At 36.6% G+C, this 18,706-nt stretch overlaps 1 protein-coding gene across 3 annotated transcripts in view; it reads right to left on the bottom strand.

Moving 5' to 3' along the window:
- LOC136448560 (glutamate receptor ionotropic, delta-1-like) overlaps positions 1 to 18,706 on the bottom strand; it is a 48,491-nt gene that overhangs the window by 8,420 nt on the left and 21,365 nt on the right. For all 3 annotated transcript variants that reach the window (XM_066448170.1, XM_066448173.1, XM_066448172.1), the window contains exons 2-9: positions 16,526 to 16,681; positions 10,750 to 11,013; positions 10,042 to 10,241; positions 8,634 to 8,687; positions 7,804 to 7,977; positions 3,149 to 3,304; positions 2,410 to 2,529; positions 624 to 728 (exon numbers count right to left, since the gene is read on the bottom strand). In XM_066448170.1, the coding sequence (XP_066304267.1) occupies positions 624 to 728; positions 2,410 to 2,529; positions 3,149 to 3,304; positions 7,804 to 7,977; positions 8,634 to 8,687; positions 10,042 to 10,241; positions 10,750 to 11,013; positions 16,526 to 16,681 (1,229 nt within the window). The remainder of the gene's footprint in view (positions 1 to 623; positions 729 to 2,409; positions 2,530 to 3,148; positions 3,305 to 7,803; positions 7,978 to 8,633; positions 8,688 to 10,041; positions 10,242 to 10,749; positions 11,014 to 16,525; positions 16,682 to 18,706) is intronic.

Below are 18,706 nucleotides of genomic sequence, written 5' to 3'. Positions count from 1 at the left end.
AAGTTAGTGGTAACGTGGTATATATATATATATATATATATATATATTGATATATATATATATATATATATATATATATATATATATATATATATAAATATATATATATACATATATATATATATATATATATTAATATATATATATATATATATATATATATATATATATATATATATATATATATATATATATATATATTAATATATATATATATATTGATATATATATATATATATATTGATATATATATATATATATATATATATATATATATAAATATATATATATATATGTATATATATATATTTATATATATATATATATATATATATATATATATATATATATATATATATATATATATATATATTTCATTTTCATATATATATATATATATATATATATATATATATATATATATGTTACGGTAAAATAGAATAAAAATAAATAAAAATGTTGAATGGAAAAAAAAGTTGTCAAAAGAAAAGATAACTTGTTTGAAATGTAAAACATTGAAAATGTAAACATCATTATGCTATCAATGATACATGGCACATAAGGACATTTAATGTGTTTAAATATTGCCATCCCTACAATGTAAGGTTAATGACGTGTCTCACCGTAAGAGTTACCACGGTGAGAGTGGTGTTCTCAAAGCTGTGTATCTCCCTGGTAAATGCCGGCTCTGTGAGATTCAGCCCTCCCTGTACGTTCCAGGTCCCGATCTATCACAAAGATTTACGCACAGGAGGACAAGTTAGTCTTGCTCATAACCATACGTCTCAATAACAAGCCGTATTTACGGCTTAAGAGTTGACACTAGATCACACTTTGCTGGAGAATGTTGCAGACAGGTCGATACGTCTGGTGTGTGGAATTGGTATGTGGAAACAAATGTAGAGTGTGACAATCGATCAGACAAGTTGTTAGAAGGCAACGTCTTTGAATTGCCATTCCGGACAAGGTCCTATTTGGTTCTAGAACTTGTTAGACAAGGCATTTTCTCTCTAGTGTCTAAATGTGTGAAACTTCAACAGCAAAAGGAGGAAGCATACGGGTCTAATTACTAAAGAGACACTTTTTTCATAGTTTTCTTTTCTATATCAGCAGAAAAATCGCATTAGTTATTTTTGTCGTCATTTTTGACCAAGGAAAGTAAATTGGCTGTGAATTTGTGTCATCCTATTTATTGTATATAGCTACCCTCTCTAGATTTATTGGGTTTGTGCTTTCTTTTTTACCGAGCGGATTAATGTGATAGCAATCGCGTGGTTTGAATCAGTTGTAGAACGATATCAGTGGCAGCCATGCTAACTGGTCTCGTTAATCAACGTCGTTCAAAAGACATAATGTCGTTGGAGGGCACGACCCTTAAAGCCTGTAAAGAATGTGAGAGACTATGTGTAGTGGAGTGTATTATGTACAAACCGATTCGATTCCAGAATCGATATGTCAGAGGAAAGTTCTCTCCCCTGAGAAAGAAGATAAAAATGGAATTTGGGCGCACTTTTAACAGCTTGAAAGTTTGTAGTCACCCTGGAGCTAACGTCCCATGCGTCAATTTATAAATGTGTTTCGTTTTGTAATAGCTATTTACTCCCACATGTATTGTACACAACTGTAGAGGACCATAAATCATAGATATTGTATAATGTGTTCGCCGTCCGGATAAATAGCATCAAAAATTCATCTTGATTACTATAGGACATAGAAACTTGTCTCCTCAATACAAATAAGTGTGTGTTGTTTCGCAATAGCTAATAACTCTCTCAGGTATTGTACACAAATGTAGAGAACTATAAATCATAGATATTTTGTAATGTGTTCGCGGTCCGGATGAAAAGCATCAAATTGTCATCATAATTATTATATTATAGAACATAGAAATGTGTCTCTTCAAGACGAAGGGAGGCCTTAAACGTAGTATAAACATGCCTTAGTCCAGGATTCTTGATTAGGCTACACCAAGTAATTTTTATGGATGACGTCCTTTGGTGACCCTAAATCTAATGCGAGAGCGCAAAAAAAAACAAGAAGGGCCGAAAAAAACAAGATACCTAGATTTGAAATATAATAGTCGACGACGCATGCTAGGACACAAATTGAATGAGAGAACACAGTGTAACAACTAACAATTCTTTTATTCATCAGGAAAACAGCAATAATTTGAATAAATCAGTTGAAGTTGAACAGCAGTTGTTGTCCTGTCCTGTTTCTTTCCATATCCCATTGATTTTGCAGGCCTGCAGAAACATAGTATATCTTTGGTCATAGTTACAGGCAGCGGAATTTCTTGTTTTTTTTCTGGGAACAGACCAAAATCAATGCGCGCGCGGACGTCATCCATAAAAATTACTTGGTGTAGCCTTAGCGTGCATTTAGCATAATATATGGGATGAAACTCACTGCCCAAAACTTAGTGATGTTTTCGTCGTTGGTCGTCAGACTAAGAAGCTCCATCTCGGCATTGTCGTTGTATCCTTCGTTGTTAAAGTGTACTGGTCCATTAAGACCTGACATGTTGTTCTAATACAAATATCAAAATTATGTAAAAAGAAAAATCCACACCATTAGATTTGAGTGATGTTTAGGAATTTAGTATAACAGTTGTGATAACTAAAACTTAAAACATAACTTACTTATAGCTAAATGTATATTTAAGGAATACCAAACAGCATACAGACTATACTTTTTCCATACCTCACCATTCATATTAAACTAGGCTCTCTTAATATCAAGGTATTAGATGCTCGTGCTGATAGGTACCATTTCGGCATTGACATTGCTGCCTTTGTTTGCATCGAGAACTAATTTCAACGATGAAGCAGCAGACGGAAATAATCAAATTAATTTGTACTAATTGTACACACATTTTGCATGTTTGGTTGGGCCCGAAGTGAAATATATATTACATAGATATAAAATCATATGACACATACTAAGATCTAGCTGTAGGTGTTCGTCTTTCTTAACTCATGTCTAGACATAAGGACGCCACTATTCATTTTCATAAACCCCGGGGATGCGATAATGATCTTTATTTTGACATGTTTTAATAAGAAGGTATTAGTTTCAGGGGCAATGATAGAATGATATGTTGAAGGTGTGGCAGAAATGGATGAATATTTATTGTTCTGGCACTCACCTTGCGCAAGGAGCCAAGGAGGTTTTTCCCACCCAGCCAAGGAGTCGGCTTGTGACAGATTAATGGAGTTGCAGCTGTCCAGTTCCTCTCTTTGATGAGGATGTCAAAGGTCCTTGCCAGAGCCCAGACCGCATCGTAGCTGTACGCAGCAGATAGCTGGGGGAGAAGCGTTAGGAACACTAAGTAACGCCACTATGCCGATAATGGAAAGTTGCGTATCATTGATACACATGGTAGTTCCAATATTTTGACATGAAATCGAAACGAAAGTCTAGAATGCTATAACGTCGTGATACAGGGATTGTGTTAGGGATAAATACTACCATCGGGAAAAGATGCTGCAAAACCGGTCTTGCTAGCATTGCCTTGTGCTTTTTCAGGCTTTCTATCTACATATCTCAATATCTTATTTGGACGGTGCCATAAGAGTTTAGCTAAACTACTAGGCGTGGGCTGTGAGTTATGCCGATCATGGCAATAAAGCTAGACTATCAGAGTCGTGAATGACCTTGTATATCTCTTTTATGCTCCATAAAGAAGAGACCGACCTTTTCACTTAGCCAAAATTATTTTTATAGAAAGCGCCAAGGCAACCCCCGTGGACACCATGAAAATGTTTATGCCCACATTCTTGTGAATATATCATAGCTCTGAGTACCAGGTTAGGTATTAAGGGGTGAATCAGAGGTCTACCTAAATTTCATTATGGAATTAAGTAGATTGGACGCAATTGATTTGTTTGGTCAACTAAGAAATAACTCATAGCCTTACTTGGCTTGCTTATGATTGTGCTTTCTTCTCTTTTATATATATGAAATATTACTGTTCTGACAAGTTTTGAACAAAATAGTAAAAGATTCTAATTGCACTAATTGCATTGCTATACATGGATATATAGAAATGAACATAAACTTGACTAAACCTTTCTAGTTTAAATTGTACATCTTTACTTAAAGTATAGCAGTAACACGATCCGACATTCAAATAGGAGGAGTTAACATTATATAACACTAGCCCATGCATGAAATACAAGACACCAAATAAAAAAATAATGTGTGTTTGAATTTTCTCACATTTTTCATAACCCTTTTCTGACGCCTATGGAAATATTGTCATATTACTGGCGGTTTAAGGTCAGTTTAGTCATATCATATAAATCACGTAAATACATTCTATCCTCTAGAGCATGGCTAAATGTATCTAGGTGAAGTGGATGGTTATTGAATGAGAGGAATGGATCGAATTTCTTCACATAAAAGTACTCTTGGGAGGGCAGAGCACAGTAAGTGTTTATTCTCTCGCCACTAATGTCCTTGGGTGTAGCTGTGGTATCCATAGTAATGAACGTTGGGATTTACTGAACAGCAGATCATTTAGAATGAGACTTAGGAAAACAATTCCATAAAATCATTACTAATCCGGCAGTAGCTATCGCTTAACTTTATAGTTATCCTTGGTGTTGTGGACAATGAATATGCTGTATCTTATTTTGTGAATAGCCTTTATTTATAATATCATTAGCAACGTTCAGTGTCAAAATATGTCATATAACCACATTTTGTTTCTCCATCGACGCTTTGGCTATTTTGAATAGTCTCTGAGAGTTGATATCTTTTCCAAAACAGAAAATTACGTTATTGTTACAGCCACCTAATATTCTCGACATGGTATTTCAGGCAAGATTGATTACTTATGGGACTTGGCATTTCACCTTTTTCGGATTTCCAATTTGAAGAACAAGTGCACAAGCTTGACACTGTGACCGATTGCACCCGGTCTCTAGATGGTTGAAATCAATTCATCCAACCTGACCTGTTTCAGTCCATCACAGACATGTACATGAACGCCCAGTAGAACCATTTTTCATCTCCAAAGTCTAGCGTCTACCGAAAGCAAAGTTCATCTGTAAGCTGGCACCATTATAGTCTTATTTCTGAGAGACCTTTGCTATGTTCTTCAACAAGCTGGATATGCCTACTGAATATCCTTTTTTGTGTGAAAATATATTCACAGATGTGGGTCTTGCACCAGGTTGTGCTCAGACCACATTAACAAATGTATCAATCTTCAATAATCGACAGGCACAATAGAATTGATCAAATTTCACAAGAAACTGTAGTATCGACTTGTCATGTTAGCAATGGAATACGTCTCACGTAAAAAAAGAAACCGAAGAGGCCTGAAATTAATTTTGTTCAGCATTGATGTACATAACAAGCTGTGTACGCCATGCGATCAGAATTAAATAGCTTTTCTTAAGTAATACCAACTGCAAATATGCTTCATTGTCTTCTGTCATTATTATTATGGAGATCAGTGATGAGCACAGGGAGAAGGGAATGCGTTTTACCAGACAATTTCGTGAATATCACCGGCTATGCTTTACGATGGGCACAATAAACAGGCTATCTCGGATTATGGCCTTATGTGGGACTGTGGTATCAGTTTGTCGTATTGCACATTACCTAAGAGGAGATACATTGATGTATAAACGTACAGCCTTTACTGAATAACCCTCAATAACCCATCTTGGAATACACAAAGCTTGAAATAAAGAATTAACTCGAATGGCTTTTCCCATGTTGATCACCCTGCGCCTCAATTGACGTTTATAGATTACTTACGGTACCGACGGTAATAAATCACAGCTCCTATTAAAACGTGATGTCGTAAACCAGTTCCCATGCTAATCGCATGTACATTGATTTTCTGACAGTCATAATCATTACTGTTGGTAAAATAAAACTTTTTGCGTTCCGACGTATAGCAAAACTACTACGGATGAAAGATGCCAACTTTATAACATTACTCTCAAAACAAATGAGGTATCAATGAAGTAAGACTGTATTGGAAGTCATACTGCATCCTATCAGTGGAGGCAATTTTCTACCGAAATTGGGCCCTTCATTGAGAGAGATGGAAAATGCAGTCAGTTGAAGCACTGTTTATTAGGACAGCAGATTGCCTTCTCCGAGTGAATAATAGATCCAGAAGTTTGCAAATTATGAACTAACAAACATTGGGAACAAAGTGTATGGCTGTGGTCCGTTTTAAACTTTATTGTATTCTTAATTTAAACGTAACAATTGCTTATGCCACCTTGACAACGTACATTTTTTAGTATGATTTGATATAGACGATTTGAAGACATAAGCACTTCAACGATACTAAAGCTAGATTGTGACAGCCTATTTTGAAGACAAAAATAGTGAAACGACAGGAGGTAGACATAAGGCATGGGAATCTATATATATGAAGACCGTGTCTTCCCAACAGAAGACCTACGTCAGAGATCTAGTACGAGTATTGAATCAAGGCCCCTTTCTGCCACGAGGCAGACAAAGTGAAATGAAGGTACGTGAGTAGACTGACATTTCCCCCGATGCAACTTCATTTGAATTAGAACAAGCTTTCCGGTCGAAGTATGAGTCAATGGCCTCTGATAACAAAGGTCGCTGGTATCTAGAGTATGGCTGTGTTATTGTATAGTTTATGCAAACCATGAGTCCATTTAGAATCCTACAGAATTCATAATTGCACACATTTTACAGCATCCGTTTTTTGTACATTCCCTGATGATTCGTCTCAAAAACGCGAATTGCAATATTACTGCATATCTTACGTGGATTCAACGATTATTCAAGTTGAAGACTAGTAGGGAACATATTTCATAACAATGAAAATAAGCAAAATGAGGTCTGTAATTTTTGCATGACTTAATATAATTATCATTACGTCCTTGACGTAATCTAATTAGTGATACGGTGATGTGTAGTAAGGGATCAGGGATCCGACATGATAAACCATGGACGTCAATCGTTGACTCATTTCATGCATTGTTATTGGTCCATTATGTGAACACGTTTTCCATAAAACATACGAGAGACTTTGTGCTACGTTGCCAAAATCCGTTGACATGTGGCATTTTATCACTGACGTCTAACTTCCCGCGATGTGGAAAGGTGATTTTGGACCTAAAGTACCTCTTCCATATAAAACAGGCTTAAGGAAAGTTCATGAGCGTGACCTTTGGCATACAAAGTAGACGCTCAGACACATTAAATGAGAAACAATGTACTTTAGGTTGCATAATGTCGGCCTGCTACAATTACTTGTTATCACAACGGCGTTGCAAACCATGAAACGGTTTTAACTCATTTCAATGTAATGTCAACCTTGCTTTATTCAAATTAGATATGTTAGATATGAATGAAGATTCAGTTCAGATGGTTTCTTTTGCCATTTTACTGGACGTCATTGCTTTCAACTCACGTTATCAGATAGTATTTATGTCGTAGGAAAGGTGAAGGCAATGGTCCCGTAGCTTTTTGAAGCCATTTGCTGTTAATACACTGTGTCATTGGCACAGTATTGAAAGGCAGATCCCATTCTTCAACTAAGTGCACCATTTTACGTAATACACCTTAAAGGGGGAGGAAAGTCGTGTAGATTTTCTTTACCAAAGGCACTACATTTTTTTCCAGAAAAGTCCGGAATCGAACCCACCACCCATCGATCCCGTGTCCGCTAGCCTTACAGTTAGGTAATCAATGCCTCTAAAGGACATATCCGCTACTGTTCTTAAATTATCGACAGGCGAAGACAACGCAAAGTTGTGTAAAATTATAATTACTATTCTATTTTATTTGACTCACCGGAAAGTCTTGTAACGTCGGAAGGACAAAGCTGAGGGAGTATCCAGGATGCATTTTCTGAAGATGCGCGAGGAAGCCGTTCAAGTGGTAACCGTCCGTTTGTATTCTCTTCCTGATGCCAGTGATCATGCCAGTGGTGATGTTGATACTGTCCAAATGTCGATCACTTATTTCCTACCGCGGTAAATGAATGGGAGAGGCATGTTTATATTTGGGACGCTATTTCAACTACGTATTAGATTTTGCGAAGGCATTTGGAAAGACAACCTAATGTACAAACAAGGTATCGGATCTATCAAAAGCCTCTGAAGAACAAAATGTTTGTATTTGATGTAGGTTTTAAATGTATTGAATAGCCAGTAACACAGTGACTCTAAAATGATAGGAATATTGAACTAGGCACTTGATTTTGATAAGGCATATAAAAAACAAAATCAAAATCATTTGATACATTCTTTGCGAAAAAACACGAGTCACCTTCGATTTCATTTCAAGTTTTGAAACATTGCGGCTACATAAAACGATTCATTTACAATGTAAATCGATGATGTGCTCCAGAAGTGACCTAGCTTTAAGTATCACATAACGATTAGCCACACTCGTAAAAGTAATGATGGGTAATTCATCCTCATAGAAATAAGGAGAGCATGACAGATGACTTTCAACCACCAGTGGTGCATCTTGGCGGATTTAATCTCTGATGTCGTTCTGCTTAACAGTAGAGATTTCCTGTATCATAGCTTCGTATTCTAAGAAAATATTTCATCGAAATATATAGAATCTTTTATAAGATACAAAATCAATTTAATATTTGATGCTCAGGGACTTACCTCGTTTGCGATCACCCAGAGATACTGGTTTCCGACCATGTGCATTTCATTTGCCTGTATTAAAATAACAGATTGATTGTTAACGATTAGATTAAGAAACAGCTTAGCATCATTCCCTGTCATCCTTATTGATGTAAGGTAGGTCCTGCATGTTGTTTGATCTACTTTAATTTCTGAATGGTAGATTCGCATAAGAGTAAAGTTGGTTATAATGTACCGACATATTGCTAAAATAATTTTTTCAAGATTGATACATATGGTATAATTGTAAAATAAACATGATGTTCTCACTGCTAGATATGCATACCAACAATAACAATAATTACTGATATGTCAATAGAAAATGGTTGACCATCTGACGTCATGACGGTGATTTAGATAATGTTAGTTTCTTTGAAAAAAAAAAATGTTGTTGGCATAGATAATTTTACTTGGGGGAGGGGGGTATTTGTAAAGAACTTTTCGTATTACGTCAGGCTATGAGAAGTTGAGAAACATCCTAGATTTATATTTACGACCTGTCCGTTACTTAACTCACTTAAGTACGACCGAATACGTTCTAGCGTCTACGTTTATTATTTCAACAAACTCTCAAGACGGACTGTATCGCAAATCACAGTCAAATTTTGCCACTATCGGCCAGCTGTTTTTGTATTTAGGAAAGCTGACTGTAGCTGATATCTAGACGTGCTTTTCTGTGTACTAAATATAGTTCCAAATGAAGGATAGAATAATGGGTTTGCGATCAAAGTAACGCCTTTGCATGCCTTCAGGGTGGCGCCGGCGTGTTTTTTTTGGGGGGGGGGGGTCTTTAGCTGAAGAATTCGTATTACGGGCACAAATACGATTTCTCCAACAAAAGACCCTGGCCCCAATAAGTTGATAATCGCATATCAGCGCTCCACCAAAAATAAACGCCGACGCCACCCAAAAGGCCTGCAAATGAGACTAAGTTAGCTCAGGAATTTTGACTAATGGAATGTCAGAACATGGATAGAATACTTATTCTTGTGAGCAGATTAGACAAGAGTGCTTGACGCAATCAAACTAAAGCAAACATTGTTAACATTTCTGTATTTGCATTGTAAGGTCTAACGGATTGGATAGTGATAGGATAAAATGTATATTCGATTCAATTTGCATAGAAGGGAAACTAAAGGATTGATCTTAAATGTTTTCAGAATCGTGTAGCTAAAATGTTTTTGCAGCACTATCTAAAATGGATCATGTCACTTTTTTCCTATAATGTATATACATACATATATATGTCCAACTTCTAGTTTGTCATATAACAACAATAAATGCCAAGTCTGGAAATAATTTATACTACAGTTCAGCACCATTTTGCCTTGAGAAATCGTACGATTTGTACTTGATATATGTTTAAAAAATACAACCGATTTCTTACCTGGTACAGAACTTCAACTGTTGTGTCTGGAGAACATAATACCACTACGTTGTTGTATCTGAAGTTCCTTTCGTCAATGGACCTCAGCTTCTTCCGGAAGTCTTTGCTGTTCAGTACGTCTTTCGAAGATACCCTCAGTATTAGCATGTCCCACTCGTGATTTGTACCCTCAATGATTAATGTCTGCAGTCTTTCAAAATCTAAAACACATAGAAATATTATGAAAAATCCAAATATCAGTCAATAATGTTCTGTAGACATCTAAGATGTTTTCATAAAATATGTTAAAGATACACTTTCTGCTATCAAATCTGGTACATTCTTTATTTGCTCTATTCCATTTATCTTTTTTTTCTCCGAGTTATTTTCCTTCTCTCTATATACTGTATGAATCATGTGGTGATGTTTGGTGTCATTTGGTGATGTTTCATCTATCCATGCTATATTTTCGTAATCATCAAAGCTGTTAATTGAAAATATTCAATGGGTAACAATCACACGTTACAATCTTTCCATACATATTACATAATAATTATTATCTACAATTTTACCTCATCAGCTTTCTTAGCATTGCCGTACAATTTTTGAAGGTAGTAAAGGCTAAAATGACGACTCATGTGGTACAGGCAAAACGTAACGTTCTGTAACTTCTAGTCACAAGTTGTGCACATTTTAAATACTGTATGAATAAAGACAATGATGACTCACCGTAAGATTCGTCGTATATCAAAACTATACTTCTCCAGTGTTGCTGTTTTATCAATGTCAATAACGCCTGGTCCAGTTGTGATTGCCTGGGTCTCATGCTCATACTGTATCCTTTTGGTTCGAGGACCTTGCAGTTACATGAAGGCCTCGGTACGTAGAGATGTGGTAGGGTCATGGTATTAGTCATGGACTGGAGAACGCTATTTGTTGATTGGCTGGTGATGCTAACAAGTGCGGCAATCTGGCTGGTCATCAAGGAACACACTGTAGACAGAAGAACAGAAAATGTTGAATTGATTATTTCCACCTGGACCGGAGAAGGATTTTTGTTGTTGTTGATTGACTGGTGATGCTAACAATCTGACTGGTCATCAAGGAACACACTGTGGACAAAAACAACAGAAAAAGTTAACTTGATTATTTCTACATTAAACACTATTTGTTGACTGGCTGGTGATATTTAAAAAAAGGGGGGGGGGCAATCTGACTGGTCTTCAAGGAACACACTGTAGACAGAAACAAGAGGTAAATTTTAACTTGGTTATTTCCACATTGATTGGTGAATGCATTTTGTTGATTGGCTTGTAATATTGAAAAAGAAAAGGTGGCAATCTGACTGGTCCCTAATGAGCACGATGTGGACGAAAACCAAAGGTAAGTGTTCTGCATCTGTTAAATTAAATAAACATCTATATTTTGGAATAAAGTAGATTATATTGATAGTTATCTCTTTAAAAAAATCTCGCAATTCATTAATGTCCGATGTTGAGTTTTTATAGTTTATATTCAAAGGTCTCAATGCTTAGATGATTTGAATAGTGTCAGAGAATTCGGTGGCGAAAAAAGTGCGGAGGATTTTTTTTATATAATAGGGAATGTAACATTTTTTATTATGCGTACTATACTGCGGAATGAATTGATATCACCGACGGTATTAATGTCATGAAATTATCTTACATGTTGGTTAGAATATTTCATTTAGGTTTAACAGCTCAGTTTATTGAATAATAGACATGGCTAACATGAATTAGATGAAAGATAACTTCTTTTGTTCTCTAGCTAGTTCTGCAGATGTATAGCATGAATATACATTTACATTATGAATAAGAGTTTATTAACCCTATCCAGACTGGGGGGGGGGCTAAAAGTGCCCGCGGCAACTTTGACATCATATTACTGCCAAACGATGTAGGCTACGACTACCAAACTTGGTGACTTTTCCTAAAATTTTGTTGGGAACAATTTTATACTAATGGTTAAAGTTTATCATTTTTCATGTTGCCATGGCAACGGGTTTCTGACAGGCATTTTATGCAAAAATCAATAATTTTTTGAAAACAATGATATTTCTCAGGTTTTCTTGCACAACTACACTAGTTTTCCCACATGTATAACATCATATGTAATTAGATGTAACTTTCCTGATTTAATATTCATAATTTATGCTAATTTGATGACGCAATCAGTCAAAATCCAAGATGGCGGACTTTATCACTATTTCAGGTATCAGCAGGCTTTTTAGCCTTTAAAATCGTCAATACCTGACATTTTCTTTATCAGAAACATTTAGATTAACGTTTCTAGTCTATTTTCAGTGTCCTTTGGGGTCATAAGTGGAAAAAAAGGATTTTTAAAAATTTCAAAATGGCCGATCCAAGATGGCGGACCCCAAGGGATCGCTAACAACACATGACGTCACTCTATGGCGTCGTTTTGACGTCAACGTACTTACCATTGACGTTGTATGCCTTGCATACCTTAAAATGAATAATACAAACCGTTTTGTTTAATACCTTTAGATATCACGGGAATTCCCTATTTAGCCAATAAAATCACATCGATGACGTCATAATTACGTCATATTACGTCATAACGTCACCAAAATTACAGGAATTATAAAACTTGACGTTAATATCACTCCCTGCAAATTTGGTGATGATACATCATACCGTTCGGAAATTATGAGGGGGGGGGGCCGAATCAGCCCCCCCCAGTCCCAGATATACCAAAAAAGCCCAGTCTGGATAGGGTTAATTAATCATTAACTACTTGATGGCCGTGATTGAGAATGCACTTATTTGATGTTCCGATGCCTACTTGATCATTGCCATAGCTTTTGTATATGCAGATCTTTGATGAATACCCATGTTGACTACTGGAACGCTATATCGGACCCACGATTTATAGTTTTAATTTCCAGCTATGGCCATCTCTGCGGAAACGTCGGTATTCCACTTTATATCAGCATTCATCGCCTCATACATAATTCAAAATCCGTAATTATCGCCTCGATGAAGAATTGGGTAAAGTTTCATTGAAACAATCGTATTAATATAAAACGTAGCTATCTCGAAGAAAAATGCGTTTCCACTACCATGAGAGATAAGTAATATTCTAGCATATGTTCTGGCTACATTTTTAAGAAGTGTAAGATTATCATCTTAACATATTGTTTGCACATGCTATTTTAGGTTCAACGTATGCATTGAAGTATGTTCGGCACCCCGCAGATAGCTTAAGTGTCCCGGACATCGAATGGCGCGCACACACGCTGAGATACATATACAGGCATTGAACAGCTTGACTCAGCCCTCAAAACGCATTAGCAATTCAGTCTGTTAGAAAGGCCATCATGCATATTACCAAGAGATCACTCCTAAATGCACGTCCATGAAACTTTTAGTGCACCTTTGATAAGACGCAGATGGTTGAAAGAGCATCGAGGCCAGTCGCTAATGTTGTAATGACCTTACGTCGTGCACTAGGTTTTTGTTCTGTAGCGTTTTTGTGTGTGACTCACTAATGTTGCAGTGGCCTGACGATGCTCATTCAATTTTTGTGGTATTTTGTGTGTATGTGTGACTCACTAATGCTGTTGCTATCTCATATCATGAAGTACGGTAAATTTTGTTATCATTTTAGTTTTTGTTGTTGGCACACATTACAAACTGTCTTGGTGATCCAAATTATTTACTAAGTTATGAAGGCAGGGAAAAACTTGAAGGTTGATATACAACAGTAGCTACATCCAAAAATTTGCTTTACGACTGATTTTTTCGTCTCGGGTTACAGTTTCGTTATTGTTGTTACCGATGTTAGAGCCATCAGATGCCGCTATCGTGATTTTTGTCACGCATTTTACTTACTGTTTCAGTTATCCTAAGTAAACAATTTGTAATAAATTGTGTCCTAATCGTTCATAAGAAATATAAGACGTTCTTTATTTGGATATACTTTGCATCAAGATCTGCATAAAATCCATTTCTTTTAGAGGACGTCCAAATGGTCCAATGTGTGAAACCCTATGCTGTTTTGAACTTTTCGCATCATTTCACATTAGAAGGTGCACCCTTGTGATAAAATGGCCGCCCGAAGCAGTAATTTTCCAAAGGAGAACAGTTAATATCTGAAGTAACGCCTACAGCACACATGGGGCGGTGGTCTTTCTCCATCATAATTCTACCCAAAGGTGCAATTTGTTTAAAATACCCAGTGGGGATCAAGTCACTGGATACATAAAGGCGTTTAAGGAATATCAAAACGATATTTTACAAAATGAGCTTTGGCCCTTATGATTATTCTTTGTCTCGCTCATCCTTTGAGTATCATATTATGCCTTTTTCATACAGTTTGATATTTATTAGAGGATACCTCCTGTAATACGAGGTATTTGAATTAAAGAAAAACATATTCCCATCATGCTTAGTGATAGCTTTGGAGAAATAGTTTAGATAAATATATCAATAGAATTGTTATTGTTAGTTGTTATGTTGTCTTGTTACTCTTTCTGACTGCTGTCCTACTTTCATAATTCATGAGTGATACCTGTGAAATACCACCCAGCTGCAGTTACATCAATAATGTACACCAAGGACGGATCAATGTCATAGAGGACAAAATCATCACTTTTTATTGGCAATATGTCAGCTGTCATATCCTTTCTTATATCGCTCGTAAGTTCTTCTTAACGCAAGGTAGATTTCACTAGAAATCGTTGTTGCCCGTATATCATTTCACATCGAAAAGTTTGTTTTCAGAATAAATAAATCCCCACTATCGATTATGATTTATTAGAGTTGGACTCACCTACGATTTTATACTTACGCATGAAATATTATTTCCTGGTGCAAGGCCAAAAGTCACTTTTTCTTACATGGCAAACAGCAGGGGGCCGAAGCTCCATTGCATGGTTGCATTTGTACCATGTTAAAGCTTCCAATGCGAACATTTCGCTATACCTTCGGGATGCTACCTCACATTGTTGCAAGTACATTCTTAAGTGTAATGTATATACTGCCTGTTTAAAAGAGATTTCTGTTAATCAAGGTTCAAAACAGAAGAGTCTGACCCTTGCTTGAATATAAATACCTTCATTTAGCGCCTAGAACTGTTAGATTGACATTGCTATATATTCAACTTTTTTGGACCAAAACTGTTTAGTCTCTTGAAGCTTGGGATCAATGGAGTGTTTTGTGAATTTGGCGATCAATAAGTAGGTTAAAGACATAATGTAGTATTCAAAATGGCGCTTTAACTCATGTCTATTAAAGATTCTTTAGGAAGAAGAGGTTGACTTGGACATAGTGTTGTCCTTCCTCGATAAATAAGTGGCTAGAGTACTTTTGACAAGCTCATGTTCCAGCGTGACCTCTAACTGTCGAAGGAAAAAGAACCGGACGCAGAGCCGCATACATCAAACCCAGCCCTTTATTCTGGGTAGCACGGCTGAATGCTTGAGTTGCTTGAGAACGCCATTGACCACCGCAAGGGTAATAACACTATGGGCATTAACTTCACGTTTGCCATAATTGCCTTCCCCTTGTGGTTTCATTATATGGTATTTGACCGCTGGATTTTGACGTCATAATCTATGTTATGGCTTTAAAGTTGGCTCCTCGGTCAGGATTGATATTCAGAAGGTGGTTTTCTCACGGCTAACCCTACCCTGGGTTAATGCAGCGGAGTAATTGGGTTGGCTTAGAGAAATGGCGCCAAACCTACCGGAGAACTATCCACGTACAGGGACCAGACGCCCCCCGTTTCGGTTCAATAAATAAAAGAGACACAACCTTGGGAACGCATTTCAGGGCGTTTAGCCACGGTCATTTCTGTGCACTCTAAGGAAAATATCCCGGAATTGAGACATGATCAAAATCCCATCAAAATGGAAATGGGCTTCTTCGATTTCCACAAAATCCGTAAAGACCATCGGTACGATATTACTACATTAAATTTGCCTTGCGAAGCTGAACAGGAGAAGGAACATCGACGATACTAGTAGAATGCTAAAATCTTCCTTAGTCCTTTTTCACTCTATTGATCTAAAGGAATATCACCAATACATTAATGTCATACCTTCAGTAAACAAAAATAAAAAGACCTGAACTGAGTTCATGTTTAGCAATCATTTATAACGTGTTTCAACACCTGCAGAGGCAGAGTCGTAAGAAGACAGTGTCCAAAACTAGCCATTGGGCCTAAACCACATTTAAGCTATATATACCTCCATAATGAGTCTATCCCCTTTCTCCGAGGTAATAAGAATATATCACGTACCTTTGATGGTCGTTAGAAATGGGTTGGGGCTGTCCATGACTTCCTTATTGTAAAGAAGTTTATCAACATCTGTAGGGGCATAATCATCAGAGGACAGCGTCCAAAACTACCTATGGGGCTAAAACCTAATTTCAGAACCGTCCCCCGTAACATAAACTATACATACCTCTATAATGAGTCTATATCCTTTCTCTTGAGGTAGTAAGAATATATCACTTACCTTTGATGGTCGCTAGAAATGGGTTGGATCTGTTCATGACTTCCTTTTTGTAAAGAAGTTTGACCCCTGGTAGTATGCTGCTGTTTCTGTTGATCTGGTCTACCGCATATTTGAACGCTGTTTCCTCTGCAGTCGTTGGCTCTTCAAAAAACGCACCTGAAGAAACAAATTGCGTTAACTTAGAAATTTAGATTTCACCGGACATAGTTAACCATTATTGTTTATTGTTTATTGTTAAAATGACATCCATTAGTGAATTACACGGATGCAATTCACTACTCTTCCTGGATTCATATACATGATAACATAACATAACATTGGTACACATACACATAACATTATTTGAAAGAGAATGCAAAGATGTGTCTGGCAGGGAAGCTAAAGGGGCTATCTATATCAGAGCCCATTAAATGTCCTTGGTCGGGGCTCGGTATCGACTTCCAACCACCTTTGACCTGCTGCTCATGTTACACATGAAGTTAAAGACTTGGTACACTAAAGCAACCGGGTTCTCAGTTATCCTAGATTGTCATTATCTTTTCATGTCACACGACATGTTGTACTGGTAATTCTTTCCTAAACAATTCTGATATACAATTACAGCACACGATTTAAAAAGAAACTTTACAAGCCACTCAATAGCATATATTCCATTGTTTCTGACCGCGAGTAACCTTTGCCTGGGTGCGAATCTGTGTCTAATGCATTCATAGCCAGATAGCGATGGCATTGAGCCGTATCGCATTGTCTAATAGGTCAAACTATAGCGTTGAATCACAACGATCAGCAGGGTTCTGACAAAGCTTATTGGATCCACCGGGAAAATTAATCCACACACTGAATACAAAGCAATGACATCGAATTGTTTGGCAATGATGAGTTTTCAAAACCGAACCAAAAGAAATAGGACAAACACGCATGGAGTTTTGTTTTAAACCCTACCCAACCCTGATATAGTGACACTGATAGTAATCACAAACTGCTATCACTTAGAGCTCACTCTGAAACAAAGATACGTGCACATGTGACGGTCTACATTGCCTAAGGGCAGCACTTAAAATACCATCTCTTGGGAGTGTATTACTGGATAACAATTTACCTTTGACAGATATCTTGACAACATAGTAGAATTTCGTCGAACAACAACAGCATAATAATGATGAAATGTGACGTTTTTAAGTTGGAAATATGACTTATACATCTGTCAGAATGTAGTTGTTCATCTTCGTTACTTATACAAGAACAGTAGCATTTCATCGTCCAAATTTGATAGAAGCAAAAATTATCTTAAATAATACTACATCAGGTACAGTGGTTGGCACTGAAGAAATGCTACGACATTAGATTTATCATACATTGTTGCTGTATCAGTTAAGAGATATTTTACAAATTTCATCATTACATGTATATTAACTGTGAATGTATAAAGTAGTATGGCGTTTCTACAAGAAACATGGCTAGACAGAATACTTAAATTGTACCCCAATACCACAACTTGTCCTCGACGTTACTCACACCTCAGCTAACCTAAGTAGTAGAGTGTTTCTACAAGAACTTAGAGATTGCTAGACCGAATATTTAAATTCTTCCCCAATCCCACAGCATGTTCTCGAAGTTACTTACAGCTCAACTAACCGCTTCCACCAGTCGTTTACTACATTGACAATTAATCTCACCCATATAAATCGATTAAGCATCTCGTACAGTCAAAGGGATAAAAAAGTTTCACTTAAAGTTTCAAGAAAATGCTTACTGTTATAATAAAGTCTGCTTATTTATGTTTTGGCAGCAGAGAGTTTCATTTTCTTCAGTTGTAAAAGTGGGAAGCCATTAAAGTGGATTGCCAAAGCGGAAAGTTAGATTAAACCGATCGATATAATCCAACAGACATTGTAAAAGGAAAACATCCCTAATTCTTTTCCCTTTTCGTATTGTCCCAATTGATTGTGTCGAGATTGGTTCTTAATTAACGGTTAGGATAGCTGTGGAGATCATGCCTGCAGTGACCATTGTGACTCACAGAACAGTTGATCATCTATCTTCTGGTAGATTGAACTTCTTTGTTACAATGTTTCCATGATATCCAGAGACATAGAAATACCTTAGAAGGTTGACAATAGAGCCATCCCATATGTGTAAAATATAGAATTTCGATCAAGGTTTTATATGACGCAAAGCGTT

The sequence above is a fragment of the Branchiostoma lanceolatum genome, chromosome 14 (assembly GCF_035083965.1).
Source record: "Branchiostoma lanceolatum isolate klBraLanc5 chromosome 14, klBraLanc5.hap2, whole genome shotgun sequence".
In the NCBI taxonomy this organism is placed as follows: Eukaryota; Metazoa; Chordata; class Leptocardii; order Amphioxiformes; family Branchiostomatidae; genus Branchiostoma; species Branchiostoma lanceolatum.
Note: the sequence above shows the minus strand (reverse complement) of the source record. Positions and strands in the feature narration are given on the sequence as shown.